This window comes from Pleurodeles waltl, chromosome 8 (assembly GCF_031143425.1).
Source record: "Pleurodeles waltl isolate 20211129_DDA chromosome 8, aPleWal1.hap1.20221129, whole genome shotgun sequence".
NCBI lineage: Eukaryota > Metazoa > Chordata > Amphibia > Caudata > Salamandridae > Pleurodeles > Pleurodeles waltl.
In genome coordinates this window covers 180,084,422-180,103,173 of record NC_090447.1, presented here as the reverse complement: position 1 = coordinate 180,103,173, position 18,752 = coordinate 180,084,422, and the positions used below count along the sequence as shown (strand labels likewise).

The following is an 18,752-nucleotide window of genomic DNA, read 5'->3' as shown; positions in this document are numbered from 1 at the left end:
GGGGCTGTCCTGACTGGCCAGTGACTCCTCCTTGTTATTCTCATTATTTTCTCCGGCCTTGCCGCCAAAAGTGGGGCCTGGCCGGAGGGGGCGGGCAACTCCACTAGCTGGAGTGTCCTGCTGGGTTGGCACAAAGGAGGTGAGCCTTTGAGGCTCACCGCCAGGTGTGACAATTCCTGCCTGGGGGAGGTGTTAGCATCTCCACCCAGTGCAGGCTTTGTTACTGGCCTCAGAGTGACAAAGGCACTCTCCCCATGGGGCCAGCAACATGTCTCGGTTTGTGGCAGGCTGCTAAAACTAGTCAGCCTACACAGATAGTCGGTTAAGTTTCAGGGGGCACCTCTAAGGTGCCCTCTGTGGTGTATTTTACAATAAAATGTACACTGGCATCAGTGTGCATTTATTGTGCTGAGAAGTTTGATACCAAACTTCCCAGTTTTCAGTGTAGCCATTATGGTGCTGTGGAGTTCGTGTAAAACAGACTCCCAGACCATATACTCTTATGGCTACCCTGCACTTACAATGTCTAAGGTTTTGTTTAGACACAGTAGGGGCACAGTGCTCATGCACTGGTACTCTCACCTATGGTATAGTGCACCCTGCCTTAGGGCTGTAAGGCCTGCTAGAGGGGTGTCTTACCTATACTGCATAGGCAGTGAGAGGCTGGCATGGCACCCTGAGGGGAGTGCCATGTCGACTTACTCATTTTGTTCTCACTAGCACACACAGGCTGGCAAGCAGTGTGTCTGTGCTGAGTGAGAGGTCTCCAGGGTGGCATAAGACATGCTGCAGCCCTTAGAGACCTTCCTTGGCATCAGGGCCCTTGGTACTAGAAGTACCAGTTACAAGGGACTTATCTGAATGCCAGGGTGTGCCAATTGTGGATACAATGGTACATTTTAGGTGAAGGAACACTGGTGCTGGGGCCTGGTTAGCAGGGTCCCAGCACACTTCTCAGTCAAGTCAGCATCAGTATCAGGCAAAAAGTGGGGGGTAACTGCAACAGGGAGCCATTTCTTTACAGACGGTCACCTACTTTATGGGTTGAGCCATGGCCTGTTGGCAGTGGCGTCCCTTGGGCTTTGTCTGGTCTTTCGTGTGTTCTTTCTTTCGACGTCTTACTCACGGTTGGTTGCTCGTCGACGTCGAATTCTTCGGAATCCGAATCACGGATGGAGAAAGTTTCTTCTTCTCCTTCCTCCTCGAACCCTTGTTGTCCTGTCGGCGTGGAAGCCATCTGTAACCTCCTGGCTCTTCGGTCCCTGAGCGTTTTTCTCGACCGAAACGCGCGACAGGCCTCACACGACTCTTCCTTGTGCTCGGGGGACAGGCACAAGTTACAGACCAAATGTTGGTCTGTATAAGGATATTTACTGTCACATTTAGGACAGAATCGGAACGGGGTCCGTTCCATCAGCCTCGATGCTGCACGCGGTCGGGCCGACCAGGCCCCGACGGGGGATCGAAAATACCCCGAAGGGTTACCGGAGCTCTTTAAGGCTCGGTGTCAATTTGCCCTAACTATCCCGATACCGAACGAAACAATACCGACGAATTTTCCGTTGATTCTGACTAACTTTTCGACCCGAAACAGGGAGCGAAAAGGAACACGTCCGAACCCGATGGCGGAAAAAAAACAATCTAAGATGGAGTCGACGCCCATGCGCAATGGAACCAAAGTGGGAGGAGTCCCTCGGTCTCGTGACTCGAAAAGACTTCTTCGAAGAAAAACAACTTGTAACACTCCGACCCAACACCAGACGGCGGACTATGCACAGCATGTGTATCTGCAGCTACACATGCCACCGAACACCACATTAAGCAACTCCCTACTTGCCACAAACACTTTGCAGCGTGGGACTCGCAATTTCAGACTTTCAATTACAGGTATATAGAAATGCAATCAGAAGTCATAGGAAAAAAGTGACACTAGCTAAAAAGCTAAACTCCCACAAACTGCACTGTGGTAACAGAATATACCATTTACTAGATCTAGGTGAGCCTTTAGAGAGGTGACGTAAATTCCATACTCTGTTTTCAATGAAGTCCTGAGGACTTTAAAGAATTCAGTTGCAAGGTATAGGACTACTGGAGAGGTTTCTAGGAGAGATACTGAAGAGGAACGAAGAGTATGTGGTGGATTACTGTACTGTGACACCAACGGGATATGTTTAAGAACAATGAGAGAAGTGTACAGTGATTGTGTTACTCAAAGTGTCACAGATAAGGTATGAAAAGGTCACATATAGGCACGCCTTAAAAAGAAAGTACCACACAAGCCAAATGAAAACGTGGCTGTCCTCCTTCAAGTGAATTCAGATTAATGTATGCATACTGGATATTTGTTTATAAATGTTTGGATACATTATATGTTGCTTTTCCGCAACACATTTCAAAATCAACTGTACTTCACTTTAAAATGTAGCTTTATTTTACCTTAACAGAAGACCAAAACTGGCGTTGGAAAAACAAACATGGTGCAGAATTCTTATTTTCAAGCACACTATAATGTAACACAAAATAGGTAAAAATCAGAAACCAGTTATTTGGTTTATTACACATGTAAACATTCATATTAGCAGTATTTCAAAATAAGGTCCTCATTTGTTCAGATTTCCTGTTTTCAATCCTTGATCTGAGAGTATGACTTGGTTCTTAACTGCAGATAACACATTTTAGAGCTAGAAATAACCAAATGTTTGGTCAATTCAATTTTGGATTTTAAACCTAGCGCTACACACCCACGCACCCTCTCATGTGTCAAAAATGTCATTAGAATATATTCCTTTAAGGAATGGAGCTTAAAGAAACATGTTAGAAGAAAAAAGTTTCCAAAAATCCAAATAGAAGATACAGGTTTACTATGTAACTGGAAATAACTTGTAATAAAGCAGTTCAATGCAAGTATATTCACAAAGGACAGCGACATTGCGAGAAAATTACTACAGCTACACTAAATACTTTGCTATGAGTAATCACTTAACTGGATTATATAGCTGAATTATTAACAGGTGATGCATGATAGAAATCCATAGAAAACATGGTACAGATATAGTGACAACCATTCTCTTAAAGCCAGTCAATAACTTTCTGCCTTTTGCAATTTCCAAGCTGTAACAGAAAGCTAGGCTTCACTGCATTTTTAAGCAGGGTTTTAAAGCATACTGATTCACTGGTATAACAGACAAATGATCTCTCCTCAGACAACATCAAAGACTTTATCTCCCAGAATTTTACTATCCCAAAGATTGAAAATCTGTGGATTTCTCTTCATATTTAGGCAGGCTAAAAAACAGTAAAATGCTATGCAAGGAGAGCCATCAAGAAAGCACTTTCCAAAATTCAATATCCCAATGTGATAGACGGTCAAAACAAAAGGGGCTTGTTGATTATATTGTGCTAATGTTATGACTCTAAATTACATTATAGAGATTCCTGCAAGACTTACTTTTTGGGATACAGCGGCATAAACACATCGTCATCCAACGTTCTTCGCATTCTCATCAAAAGGCCCTTTAGCAATGCCTGCAAGTAAATTGACAGTTTAGCTCAAGTAAGAAAATATATTAAAAAGTTAATCTCAAAATAACTTCTCAAAATAACTTCATCAAGGCTTTATTATTATACAATAAGGTATACCCTTAACAGTATTCATGTGTTTTCTACGACAGGAAGTGCAGCCAGAAGGCAGCAGCAGAACTCTCGCCTGGATCAAAGTGTCTATATGAGAGGATATAGGAATTCAACTAGTGGATGCATACATAAAATATGTTTTTGCACTTGCAGATCAGAGAAGTGCGAGGTAGAGATGAAAAGAAAATGGAACTCACCAAATCTATGGCATGCTGGCATCCGATGACAAATAATGGAAGCATGGTTAGAGTTTTTTTCACCATTTAATTTCTTTTTGTACCCGGATGTAAGGAAATGCCTCCTTGGCATGGTTGCCCCCTGACTTTTTGCCTTTGCTGATGCTATGTTTACAATTGAAAGTGTGCTGAGGCCTGCTAACCAGGCCCCAGCACCAGTGTTCTTTCCCTAACCTGTACTTTTGTATCCACAATTGGCAGACCCTGGCATCCAGATAAGTCCCTTGTAACTGGTACTTCTAGTACCAAGGGCCCTGATGCCAAGGAAGGTCTCTAAGGGCTGCAGCATGTCTTATGCCACCCTGGAGACCTCTCACTCAGCACAGACACACTGCTTGCCAGCTTGTGTGTGCTAGTGAGGACAAAACGAGTAAGTCGACATGGCACTCCCCTCAGGGTGCCATGCCAGCCTCTCACTGCCTATGCAGTATAGGTAAGACACCCCTCTAGCAGGCCTTACAGCCCTAAGGCAGGGTGCACTATACCATAGGTGAGGGTACCAGTGCATGAGCATGGTACCCCTACAGTGTCTAAACAAAACCTTAGACATTGTAAGTGCAGGGTAGCCATAAGAGTATATGGTCTGGGAGTCTGTCAACCACGAACTCCACAGCACCATAATGGCTACACTGAAAACTGGGAAGTTTAGTATCAAACTTCTCAGCACAATAAATGCACACTGATGCCAGTGTACATTTTATTGTAAAATACACCACAGAGGGCACCTTAGAGGTGCCCCCTGAAACTTAACCGACTATCTGTGTAGGCTGACTAGTTTTAGCAGCCTGCCACAAACCGAGACATGTTGCTGGCCCCATGGGGAGAGTGCCTTTGTCACTCTGAGGCCAGTAACAAAGCCTGCACTGGGTGGAGATGCTAACACCTCCCCCAGGCAGGAATTGTCACACCTGGCGGTGAGCCTCAAAGGCTCACCTCCTTTGTGCCAACCCACAGCAGGACACTCCAGCTAGTGGAGTTGCCCGCCCCCTCCGGCCAGGCCCCACTTTTGGCGGCAAGGCCGGAGAAAATAATGAGAAAAACAAGGAGGAGTCACTGGCCAGTCAGGACAGCCCCCTAAGGTGTCCTGAGCTGAAGTGACTCTAACTTTTAGAAATCCTCCATCTTGCAGATGGAGGATTCCCCCAATAGGGTTAGGATTGTGACCCCCCTCCCCTTGGAGGAGGCACAAAGAGGGTGTACCCACCCTCAGGGCTAGTAGCCATTGGCTACTAACCCCCCAGACCTAAACACGCCCTTAATTTAGTATTTAAGGGGCTACGCCTGAACCCTAGAAAATTCGATTCCTGCAACTACAAGAAGGACTGCCCAGCTGAAAACCCCTGCAGCGGAAGACCAGAAGACGACAACTGCCTTGGCTCCAGAAACTCACCGCCTGTCTCCTGCCCTTCCAAAGATCCTGCTTCAGCGACGCCTTCCAAAGGGACCAGCGACCTCGACATCCTCTGAGGACTGCCCCTGCTTCGAAAAGACAAGAAACTCCCGAGGACAGCGGACCTGCTCCAAGAAAAGCTGCAACTTTGTTTCCAGCAACTTTAAGAACCCTGCAAGCTCCCCGCAAGAAGCGTGAGACTTGCAACACTGCACCCGGCGACCCCGACTCGGCTGGTGGCGATCCAACACCTCAGGAGGGACCCCAGGACTACTCTGATACTGTGAGTACCAAAACCTGTCCCCCCTGAGCCCCCACAGCGCCGCCTGCAGAGGGAATCCCGAGGCTTCCCCTGACCGCGACCTCTGAAACCTAAGTCCCGACGCCTGGAAAAGACCCTGCACCCGCAGCCCCCAGGACCTGAAGGACCGGACTTTCACTGCAGAAGTGACCCCCAGGAGTCCCTCTCCCTTGCCCAAGTGGAGGTTTCCCCGAGAAGCCCCCCCTTGCCTGCCTGCAGCGCTGAAGAGATCCTTGATCTCTCATTGACTTCCATTGCGAACCCGACGCTTGTTCTAACACTGCACCCGGCCGCCCCCGCGCCGCTGAGGGTGAAATTTCTGTGTGGGCTGGTGTCCCCCCCCGGTGCCCTACAAAACCCCCCTGGTCTGCCCTCCGAAGACGCGGGTACTTACCTGCTGGCAGACTGGAACCGGGGCACCCCCTTCTCTCCATTGAGCCTATGCGTTTTGGGCACCACTTTGAACTCTGCACCTGACCGGCCCTGAGCTGCTGGTGTGGTGACTTTGGGGTTGCTCTGAACCCCCAACGGTGGGCTACCTTGGACCAAGAACTGAACCCTGTAGTGACTTACTTACCTGGTAAAACTACAAAAACTTACCTCCCCAGGAACTGTGAAAATTGCACTGTGTCCACTTTTAAAACAGCTATTTGTCAATAACCTGAAAAGTATACATGCAATTTTGATGATTTGAAGTTCCTAAAGTACTTACCTGCAATACCTTTCGAATGAGATATTACATGTAGAATTTGAACCTGTGGTCTTAAAATAAACTAAGAAAAGATACTTTTTCTATACAAAAACCTATTGGCTGGATTTGTCTCTGAGTGTGTGTACCTCATTTATTGTCTATGTGTATGTACAACAAATGCTTAACACTACTCCTTGGATAAGCCTACTGCTCGACCACACTACCACAAAATAGAGCATTAGTATTATCTATTTTTTACCACTATTTTACCTCTAAGGGGAACCCTTGGACTCTGTGCATGCTATTCCTTACTTTGAAATAGCACATACAGAGCCAACTTCCTACATTGGTGGCAGCGGTGGGATACAAGACTTTGCATTTGCTGGACTACTCAGCCAATACCTGATCACACGACAAATTCCAAAATTGTCATTAGAAATTGATTTTTGCAATTTGAAAAGTTTTCTAAATTCTTAAAAGACCTGCTAGGGCCTTGTGTTAGATCCTGTTTAGCATTCTTTTAGAGTTTAAAAGTTTGTAAAAGTTTGAATTAGATTCTAGAACAGTTGTAGATTCTTAAAAAGTATTCCAACTTTAGAAGCAAAATGTCTAGCACAGATGTGACTGTGGTGGAACTCGACACCACACCTTACCTCCATCTTAAGATGAGGGAGCTAAGGTCACTCTGTAAAATAAAGAAAATAACAATGGGCCCCAAACCTACCCAAAATACAGCTCAGGAGCTTTTGGCAGAGTTTGAAAAGGCCAACCCCTCTGAGGGTGGCAACTCAGAGAAGAGGATAGTGACTTGGAGGAAAATTCCCCCCTACCAGTCCTATCTAGGGAGGACAGGGTCCCTCAAACCCTGACTCCTAAAATAATAGTCAGAGATGCTGGTTCCCCTCACAGGAGAGACCAACACCTCTGAAAATCACTGAGGATAGCCCCAGTGAAGAGGACATCCAGTTAGCCAGGATGGCCAAAAGATTGGCTTTGGAAAGACAGATCCTAGCCATAGAGAGGGAAAGACGAGAGATGGGCCTAGGACCCATCAATGGTGGCAGCAACATAAATAGGGTCAGAGATTCTCCTGACATGTTGAAAATCCCTAAAGGGATTGTAACTAAATTGAAGATGGTGATGACATCACCAAATGGTTCACAGCTTTTGAGGAGGGCTTGTGTAACCAGAAAAGTGAACAGATCTCACTGGGGTGCTCTCCTTTGGGAATGTTCACAGGAAAGTGTAGGGATAGACTCCTCACACTCTCTGGACAAGATGCAGAATCTTATGACCTCATGAAGGGTACCCTGATTGAGGGCTTTGGATTCTCCACTGAGGAGTATAGGATTAGATTCAGGGGGGCTCAAAAATCCTCGGAGCCAGACCTGGGTTGACTTTGTAGACCTACTCAGTGAAAACACTAGATGGTTGGATTCAAGGCAGTGGTGTAAGTAATTATGATGGGCTGTACAATTTATTTGTGAAAGAACACCTGTTAAGTAATTGTTTCAATGTAAACTGCATCAGCATCTGGTAGACCTAGGACCAATTTCTCCCCAATGACTTGGGAAAGAAGGCGGGACCATTGGGTCAAGACAAGGGTGTCCAAGACTTCAACAGGGGGTGACCAAAAGAAAGGGGTCACAAAGACTCCCCCGGGGAAGGGTGATGAGACAACCAAAACTAAAAATAGTAAAGAGTCTTCGACAGGCCCCCAAAAACCTGCACAGGAGGGGGGGCCCCAGAGCCTCTTCACAAAACAATGGGTACAAGGGTAAAAACTTTGATCCCAAAAAGGCCTGGTGTCATAGCTGTAAACAGCATGGACACCAAACTGGAGACAAGGCCTGTCCCAAGAAAGGTTCCACTCCAAACTCCCATCCAGGTAACACTGGTATGGCTAGTCTCCAAGTGGGATCAACAGTGTGCCCAGAGCAAATCAGGGTCCACACTGAAGCTACTCTAGTTTCTGAGGGTGGGGTGGATTTAGCCACACTAGCTGTCTGGCCGCCTAACATGCAAAAATACAGACAGCAACTCTTAATTAATGGACTAGAATAGAGGGCCTGAGGGATACAGGTGCCAGTGTCACCATGGTGACAGAGAAACTGGTTTCCCCTGGCCAATACCTGACTGGAAAAACTTACACAGTCACCAACGCTGACAATCAGAGAAAAAGTACATCCCATGCAATGGTTACTTTAGAATGGGGAGGGGTCAATGGCCTGAAACAGGTGGTGGTCTCCTCAAATATCCCAGTGGACTGTCTGCTTGGAACTGACCTGGAGTCCTCAGCATGGGCTGAGGTAGAACTAAAAACCCATGCAGCAATGCTGGGTATCCCTGAACTGGTGTGTGTGAAAACAAGAGCACAGTGCAAGGCACAGGGTGAACAAGTAGAGCTGGAGTCTGGAAGAATGGCCCAGCCTACCAAGAGAACAGGAAAGTCAGTTGGGAAACCAACTGCAACACAGCAAAAGAAAGGGAACCTCTCTTCTCAGGAAGAAGTTCTGCCCTCTGAGGGAACTGAGCCTTTGGAGCTTGAACCTTATCAGGTTGAGCTCTTAGGCCCAGGGGGACCCTCAAGGGAGGAGCTGTGTAAGGGACAAGAAACCTGTCCCTCTCTTGAAGGCCTTAGGCAGCAAGCTGCTGAAGAGTCCAAAGGCAAGAAAAATGGAACACATAGGGTCTATTGTGAAGATGGACTCCTGTACACTGAGGCCAGAGACCCCAAACCTGGTGCACTTGGAGAGTGGTAGTGCCTCAGCTGTTCAGGAAGTTCATCCTAACCATTTGGCCCATGACATTCCCCTTGCTGGACATTTGGGACAAACCAAGACGTGGGAGAGGTTAGTCAACCACTTCTACTGGCCCAATATGTCCAACATGGTTAAGGAGTTTTGCCTCTCCTGCCCCCACCTGTCAAGCCAGTGGTAAGACAGGTGGGCAACCCAAAGGCCCCCCTCATTCCACTTCCAGTGGTGGGGGTTCCCTTTGAAAGAGTGGGTGTGGACATAGTTGGTCCACTGGAACCTCCCACAGCCTCAGGAAATATGTAATATCCTGGTAGTAGTGGATCATGCTACCAGGTATCCTGAAGCTATTCCCCTAGGGTCGACTACTGCCCCTGCTGTAGCCAAGGCCCTCATTGGTATCTTTACCAGAGTGGGTTTCCCTAAGGAGGTGGTGTCTGACAGAGGTACCAACTTCATGTCAGCACACCTAAAGCACATGTGGAATGAGTGTGGAGTGACTTATAAATTCACTACACCATACCATCCACAAACTAATGGCTTGGTTGAGAGATTCAACAAGACATTAAAAGGCATGATCATGGGGCTCCCAGAAAAGCTCAAAAGGAGATGGGATGTCCCTCTTGCCATGTCTGCTTTTCGCTTACAGAGAGGTGCCACAGAAGGGAGTAGGATTCTCACCCTTTGAACTTCTGTTTGGTCATCCTGTAAGGGGACCACTTGCCCTTGTTAAAGAAGGCTGGGAGAGACCTCTCCATGACGCTAAACAGGACATAGTGGACTATGTACTTGGCCTTCGCTCTAGAATGGCAGAGTACATGGAAAAGGCAACCAAAAACCTTGAGGCCAGCCAACAGCTCCAGAGTTTTGGTATGACCAAAAGGCTGCACTGGTTGAGTTCCAACCAGGGCAGAAAGTCTGGGTTCTGGAGCCTGTGGCTCCCAGGGCACTCCAGGACAAATGGAGTGGCCCTTACCCGGTACTAGAAGGAAGAGTCAGGTCACCTACCTGGTGGACCTGGGCACAAGCAGGAGCCCAGAGGGTGATCCATGTGAACCGCCTTAAGCTCTTCCATGACAGGGCTGATGTCAATCTGTTGATGGTAACAGATGAGGATCAGGAGGCAGAGAGTGAACCTCTCCCTGATCTTCTGTCATCAGACCCAAAGATGGCACAGTAGATGGAGTGATCTACTCAGACACCCTCTCTGGCCAACAGCAAGCTGATTGTAGGAGAGTCCTACAACAGTTTCCTGAACTCTTCTCCTTAACCCCTGGTCAGACACACCTGTGTACCCATGATGTGGACACAGGAGACAGCATGCCTGTCAAGAACAAAATCTTTAGACAGTCTGACCATGTTAAGGAAAGCATCAAGGTGGAAGTCCACAAGATGCTGGAATTGGGAGTAATTGAGCGCTCTGACAGCCCCCGGCTAGCCCAGTGGTCTTAGTCCCAAACCTCACACCAAGATGGAAAGAAAGAGATGAGTTTTGTGTGGACTACAGAGGGCTCAATTCTGTCACCAAGACAGATGCCCACCCATCCAATTCCAAGAGCTGATGAGCTCATTGATAAATTAGGTGCTGCCAAATTTCTAAGTACCTTTGACTTGACAGCAGGGTACTGGCAAATAAAAATGGCACCTGGAGCAAAAGAAAAGACAGCATTCTCCACACCTGATGGGCATTATCAGTTTACTGTTATGCCCTTTGGTTTAAAGAATGCCCCTGCCACCTTCCAAAGGTTGGTGAATCAAGTCCTTGCTGGCTTGGAGTCCTTTAGCACAGCTTATCTTGATGATATTGCTGTCTTTAGCTCCACCTGGCAGGATCACCTGGTCCACCTGAGGAAGGTTTTGAAGGCTCTGCAATCTGCAGGCCTCTCTATCAAGGCATCCAAATGCCAGATAGGGCAGGGAACTGTTGTTTACTTGGGCCACCTTGTAGGTGGAGGCCAAGTTCAGCCACTCCAACCCAAGATCCAGACTATTCTGGACTGGGTAGCTCCAAAAACCCAGACTCAAGTCAGGGCATTCCTTGGCTTGACTGGGTATTACAGGAGGTTTGTGAAGGGATATGGATCCATTGTGACAGCCCTCACTGAACTCACCTCCAAGAAAATGCCCAAGAAAGTGAACTGGACTGTGGAATGCCAACAGGCCTTTGACACCCTGAAACAAGCAATGTGCTCAGCACCAGTTCTAAAAGCTCCAGATTATTCTAAGCAGTTCATTGTGCAGACTGATGCCTCTGAACATGGGATAGGGGCAGTTTTGTCCCAAACAAATGATGATGGCCTTGACCAGCCTGTTGCTTTCATTAGCAGGAGGTTACTCCCCAGGGAGCAGCGTTGGAGTGCCATTGAGAGGGAGGCCTTTGCTGTGGTTTGGTCCCTGAAGAAGCTGAGACCATACCTCTTTGGGACTCACTTCCTAGTTCAAACTGACCACAGACCTCTCAAATGGCTGATGCAAATGAAAGGTGAAAATCCTAAACTGTTGAGGTGGTCCATCTCCCTACAGGGAATGGACTTTATAGTGGAACACAGACCTGGGACTGCCCATGCCAATGCAGATGGCCTTTCCAGGTTCTTCCACTTAGAAAATGAAGACTCTCTTGGGAAAGGTTAGTCTCATCCTCTTTCGTTTGGGGGGGGGGTTGTGTAAGGAAATGCCTCCTTGGCATGGTTGCCCCCTGACTTTTTGCCTTTGCTGATGCTATGTTTACAATTGAAAGTGTGCTGAGGCCTGCTAACCAGGCCCCAGCACCAGTGTTCTTTCCCTAACCTGTACTTTTGTATCCACAATTGGCAGACCCTGGCATCCAGATAAGTCCCTTGTAACTGGTACTTCTAGTACCAAGGGCCCTGATGCCAAGGAAGGTCTCTAAGGGCTGCAGCATGTCTTATGCCACCCTGGAGACCTCTCACTCAGCACAGACACACTGCTTGCCAGCTTGTGTGTGCTAGTGAGGACAAAACGAGTAAGTCGACATGGCACTCCCCTCAGGGTGCCATGCCAGCCTCTCACTGCCTATGCAGTATAGGTAAGACACCCCTCTAGCAGGCCTTACAGCCCTAAGGCAGGGTGCACTATACCATAGGTGAGGGTACCAGTGCATGAGCATGGTACCCCTACAGTGTCTAAACAAAACCTTAGACATTGTAAGTGCAGGGTAGCCATAAGAGTATATGGTCTGGGAGTCTGTCAACCACGAACTCCACAGCACCATAATGGCTACACTGAAAACTGGGAAGTTTGGTATCAAACTTCTCAGCACAATAAATGCACACTGATGCCAGTGTACATTTTATTGTAAAATACACCACAGAGGGCACCTTAGAGGTGCCCCCTGAAACTTAACCGACTATCTGTGTAGGCTGACTAGTTTTAGCAGCCTGCCACAAACCGAGACATGTTGCTGGCCCCATGGGGAGAGTGCCTTTGTCACTCTGAGGCCAGTAACAAAGCCTGCACTGGGTGGAGATGCTAACACCTCCCCCAGGCAGGAATTGTCACACCTGGCGGTGAGCCTCAAAGGCTCACCTCCTTTGTGCCAACCCAGCAGGACACTCCAGCTAGTGGAGTTGCCCGCCCCCTCCGGCCAGGCCCCACTTTTGGCGGCAAGGCCGGAGAAAATAATGAGAAAAACAAGGAGGAGTCACTGGCCAGTCAGGACAGCCCCTAAGGTGTCCTGAGCTGAAGTGACTCTAACTTTTAGAAATCCTCCATCTTGCAGATGGAGGATTCCCCCAATAGGGTTAGGATTGTGACCCCCTCCCCTTGGGAGGAGGCACAAAGAGGGTGTACCCACCCTCAGGGCTAGTAGCCATTGGCTACTAACCCCCCAGACCTAAACACGCCCTTAAATTTAGTATTTAAGGGCTACCCTGAACCCTAGAAAATTAGATTCCTGCAACTACAAGAAGAAGGACTGCCCAGCTGAAAACCCCTGCAGCGGAAGACCAGAAGACGACAACTGCCTTGGCTCCAGAAACTCACCGGCCTGTCTCCTGCCTTCCAAAGATCCTGCTTCAGCGACGCCTTCCAAAGGGACCAGCGACCTCGACATCCTCTGAGGACTGCCCCTGCTTCGAAAAGACAAGAAACTCCCGAGGACAGCGGACCTGCTCCAAGAAAAGCTGCAACTTTGTTTCCAGCAACTTTAAAGAACCCTGCAAGCTCCCCGCAAGAAGCGTGAGACTTGCAACACTGCACCCGGCGACCCCGACTCGGCTGGTGGCGATCCAACACCTCAGGAGGGACCCCAGGACTACTCTGATACTGTGAGTACCAAAACCTGTCCCCCCTGAGCCCCCACAGCGCCGCCTGCAGAGGGAATCCCGAGGCTTCCCCTGACCGCGACTCTCTGAAACTTAAGTCCCGACGCCTGGAAAAGACCCTGCACCCGCAGCCCCCAGGACCTGAAGGACCGGACTTTCACTGCAGAAGTGACCCCCAGGAGTCCCTCTCCCTTGCCCAAGTGGAGGTTTCCCCGAGGAAGCCCCCCCTTGCCTGCCTGCAGCGCTGAAGAGATCCCTTGATCTCTCATTGACTTCCATTGCGAACCCGACGCTTGTTCTAACACTGCACCCGGCCGCCCCCGCGCCGCTGAGGGTGAAATTTCTGTGTGGGCTGGTGTCCCCCCCGGTGCCCTACAAAACCCCCCTGGTCTGCCCTCCGAAGACGCGGGTACTTACCTGCTGGCAGACTGGAACCGGGGCACCCCCTTCTCTCCATTGAAGCCTATGCGTTTTGGGCACCACTTTGAACTCTGCACCTGACCGGCCCTGAGCTGCTGGTGTGGTGACTTTGGGGTTGCTCTGAACCCCCAACGGTGGGCTACCTTGGACCAAGAACTGAACCCTGTAAGTGACTTACTTACCTGGTAAAACTAACAAAAACTTACCTCCCCCAGGAACTGTGAAAATTGCACTGTGTCCACTTTTAAAACAGCTATTTGTCAATAACCTGAAAAGTATACATGCAATTTTGATGATTTGAAGTTCCTAAAGTACTTACCTGCAATACCTTTCGAATGAGATATTACATGTAGAATTTGAACCTGTGGTTCTTAAAATAAACTAAGAAAAGATATTTTTCTATACAAAAACCTATTGGCTGGATTTGTCTCTGAGTGTGTGTACCTCATTTATTGTCTATGTGTATGTACAACAAATGCTTAACACTACTCCTTGGATAAGCCTACTGCTCGACCACACTACCACAAAATAGAGCATTAGTATTATCTATTTTTACCACTATTTTACCTCTAAGGGGAACCCTTGGACTCTGTGCATGCTATTCCTTACTTTGAAATAGCACATACAGAGCCAACTTCCTACACCGGATATGTCAGTTCCCATGAATTATGAAGACAGATCCATAAAGACACTATCTAAAACAAATATCAAGGATCCTGGTCATCTAAAACTACGAAAGAGGCTAAGGACACCAACCTGTTCAACCTCTTGCAGCCTTCCAGGAGTAGGTGAAAACTAGGCTTCTAAACTCAGATTTGGTAATTTTGCTTGCTCTTCCACTTCTCACCTCACTCATGATGGTTATATGAACTGGTATTATCTCTGCATTTCGAAAGTGGCATTGCTCCTGCCCATGACACTTTGTTTGCTGCTCCTGTTATTTGACTCATTTGGAAGCATTGCTGCCTTGCACATGTGGCTTTCTTTGATTACCTTACTTTCAGTGTAAGCTCAAACAGTGCTTCATATAATACAATTCCTGGTGATCTCTACTGCATGCTCTGCAATTTATGAAGGCATAAATCTTAGGAAACTGGCAATTCCTGTAGATATTGTCATCTTCATCTATTCTAAGACTCTGCAATACCTCATGCTTGTACATAACACAGCATGTCACATGTTTAAAGCAGGTGTTTAAACCTAACACCTCATTTAGGCCACACTACATCCAATATATTTACCAACAAGCACTCAGAAATAATGTCAGGAACTCAAAGCAAACCAGTAAATAGTGAACACTTGGAGCAACCCAAGAAAAGGACCATGAAAAGATCCTAGGGTAAATGTTTTGTATTAAAAAAAAGAAAAAAACCTGGAACTTTGAAGGAGACTGCAAGAAGCCCTACCCTAAAGCCTCATGAACCTCTGGCTCACCCAGCAGGTCACAGAACCCACCCATGCCGCAGGACACCTTTTGGATCTAAATTTCTCCTCTCAGCCATGCAAAGGTTAACAAACCATCACCGGTCACTTAGACAGACCAGGTCCTGATCAGCTTCAGCATTACCATCCCATACCACAGAAAGCCAGCCAACCACTTCTGAACTTGCCTGAAGAAAACTGGGCTCCCGCCATCTCTCAGCAAACTGGTAACCTAACCCAAGACATTAAAAACCTAATTACCTGGATCACCACCTGTGCCAACACCCTGGTAACCCTGAAGTGTGGCAAAACAACAGGAACTCGAACACAAGTTACATGGTACACAGAGGGGCTCAGGATGATGAAGAGACACTGCAAGCAACAGGAAAGCAAAAAGAGCCAAACCACCACGGACAAAGTACATTTGATAATCATTCATGAGGCGCTACCACCAGCAACACAGAGTGAACGGACTCTAGCAGACATCATAGAAGCATACTATAAATAGCAGCAAAAAAATCTTATCCATCATCAGATTTCACAGCAGCCACAGCCAGTAAAACCACCCCTTAGCAGGTACTCTATAACAAACTCACATCCATCTATGTTCTTTGCTCCACAAACTCCATCAACATCACAGAACACCCTCTAGTATCCAAAGAACAACAAAAACAAACTTATCAAGTGGTCCGCCATCACCATAGACAAAACTGCTGCCTCCAGAAAGTTCATACATTCTGGGACCCCTTCAAAACCATGCCCCCCACCATGCCTTCATCAAAGGTCTCACCCCATCAACAAAGTCCTCACTCACATCCTCAACACCTCCATCAATGCAACTATATTTCCAGAAGCCTGGATCCATGTGTAAGGAAATGCCTCCTTGGCATGGTTGCCCCCTGACTTTTTGCCTTGGCTGATGCTATGTTTACAATTGAAAGTGTGCTGAGGCCTGCTAACCAGGCCCCAGCACCAGTGTTCTTTCCCTAACCTGTACTTTTGTATCCACAATTGGCAGACCCTGGCATCCAGATAAGTCCCTTGTAACTGGTACTTCTAGTACCAAGGGCCCTGATGCCAAGGAAGGTCTCTAAGGGCTGCAGCATGTCTTATGCCACCCTGGAGACCCCTCACTCAGCACAGACACACTGCTTGCCAGCTTGTGTGTGCTAGTGAGGACAAAACGAGTAAGTCGACATGGCACTCCCCTCAGGGTGCCATGCCAGCCTCTCACTGCCTATGCAGTATAGGTAAGACACCCCTCTAGCAGGCCTTACAGCCCTAAGGCAGGGTGCACTATACCATAGGTGAGGGTACCAGTGCATGAGCATGGTACCCCTACAGTGTCTAAACAAAACCTTAGACATTGTAAGTGCAGGGTAGCCATAAGAGTATATGGTCTGGGAGTCTGTCAAACACGAACTCCACAGCACCATAATGGCTACACTGAAAACTGGGAAGTTTGGTATCAAACTTCTCAGCACAATAAATGCACACTGATGCCAGTGTACATTTTATTGTAAAATACACCACAGAGGGCACCTTAGAGGTGCCCCCTGAAACTTAACCGACTATCTGTGTAGGCTGACTAGTTTTAGCAGCCTGCCACAAACCGAGACATGTTGCTGGCCCCATGGGGAGAGTGCCTTTGTCACTCTGAGGCCAGTAACAAAGCCTGCACTGGGTGGAGATGCTAACACCTCTCCCAGGCAGGAATTGTCACACCTGGCGGTGAGCCTCAAAGGCTCACCTCCTTTGTGCCAACCCAGCAGGACACTCCAGCTAGTGGAGTTGCCCGCCCCCTCCGGCCAGGCCCCACTTTTGGCGGCAAGGCCGGAGAAAATAATGAGAATAACAAGGAGGAGTCACTGGCCAGTCAGGACAGCCCCTAAGGTGTCCTGAGCTGAGGTAACTCTAACTTTTAGAAATCCTCCATCTTGCAGATGGAGGATTCCCCCAATAGGATTAGGGATGTGACCCCCTCCCCTTGGGAGGAGGCACAAAGAGGGTGTACCCACCCTCAGGGCTAGTGGCCATTGGCTACTAACCCCCCAGACCTAAACACGCCCTTAAATTTAGTATTTAAGGGCTACCCTGAACCCTAGAAAATTAGATTCCTGCAACTACAAGAAGAAGGATTGCCTAGCTGAAAACCCCTGCAGCGGAAGACCAGAAGACGACAACTGCCTTGGCTCCAGAAACTCACCGGCCTGTCTCCTGCCTTCCAAAGATCCTGCTCCAGCGACGCCTTCCAAAGGGACCAGCGACCTCGACATCCTCTGAGGACTGCCCCTGCTTCGAAAAGACAAGAAACTCCCGAGGACAGCGGACCTGCTCCAAGAAAAGCTGCAACTTTGTTTCCAGCAGCTTTAAAGAACCCTGCAAGCTCCCCGCAAGAAGCGTGAGACTTGCAACACTGCACCCGGCGACCCCGACTCGGCTGGTGGAGATCCGACACCTCAGGAGGGACCCCAGGACTACTCTGATACTGTGAGTACCAAAACCTGTCCCCCCTGAGCCCCCACAGCGCCGCCTGCAGAGGGAATCCCGAGGCTTCCCCTGACCGCGACTCTTTGAACCTAAAGTCCCGACGCCTGGGAGAGATCCTGCACCCGCAGCCCCCAGGACCTGAAGGACCGGACTTTCACTGGAGAAGTGACCCCCAGGAGTCCCTCTCCCTTGCCCAAGTGGAGGTTTCCCCGAGGAACCCCCCCCTTGCCTGCCTGCAGCGCTGAAGAGATCCCGAGATCTCTCATAGACTAACATTGCGAACCCGACGCCTGTTTCGACACTGCACCCGGCCGCCCCCGCGCTGCTGAGGGTGAAATTTCTGTGTGGACTTGTGTCCCCCCCGGTGCCCTACAAAACCCCCCTGGTCTGCCCTCCGAAGACGCGGGTACTTACCTGCAAGCAGACCGGAACCGGGGCACCCCCTTCTCTCCATTCTAGCCTATGTGTTTTGGGCACCACTTTGAACTCTGCACCTGACCGGCCCTGAGCTGCTGGTGTGGTGACTTTGGGGTTGCTCTGAACCCCCAACGGTGGGCTACCTTGGACCAAGAACTAAGCCCTGTAAGTGTCTTACTTACCTGGTTAACCTAACAAATACTTACCTCCCCTAGGAACTGTGAAAATTGCACTAAGTGTCTACTTTTAAAACAGCTATTTGTGAATAACTTGAAAAGTATACATGCAATTTTGATGATTTGAAGTTCCTAAAGTACTTACCTGCAATACCTTTCGAATGAGATATTACATGTAGAATTTGAACCTGTGGTTCTTAAAATAAACTAAGAAAAGATATTTTTCTATAACAAAACCTATTGGCTGGATTTGTCTCTGAGTGTGTGTACCTCATTTATTGTCTATGTGTATGTACAACAAATGCTTAACACTACTCCTTGGATAAGCCTACTGCTCGACCACACTACCACAAAATAGAGCATTAGTATTATCTATTTTTACCACTATTTTACCTCTAAGGGGAACCCTTGGACTCTGTGCATGCTATTCCTTACTTTGAAATAGCACATACAGAGCCAACTTCCTACACCATGCCTGTAAGGAAATGCCTCCTTGGCATTGTTCCCCCTGACTTTTTGCCTTTGCTGATGCTATGT

At 48.1% G+C, this 18,752-nt stretch overlaps 1 protein-coding gene across 1 annotated transcript in view; it reads right to left on the bottom strand.

Moving 5' to 3' along the window:
- Positions 1 to 18,752, bottom strand: part of PAXBP1 (PAX3 and PAX7 binding protein 1) — a 336,981-nt gene that overhangs the window by 160,269 nt on the left and 157,960 nt on the right. The window contains exons 14-15 of the mRNA XM_069204024.1: positions 3,449 to 3,525; positions 2,437 to 2,503 (exon numbers count right to left, since the gene is read on the bottom strand). Coding sequence (XP_069060125.1) covers positions 2,437 to 2,503; positions 3,449 to 3,525 — 144 coding nt within the window. The remainder of the gene's footprint in view (positions 1 to 2,436; positions 2,504 to 3,448; positions 3,526 to 18,752) is intronic.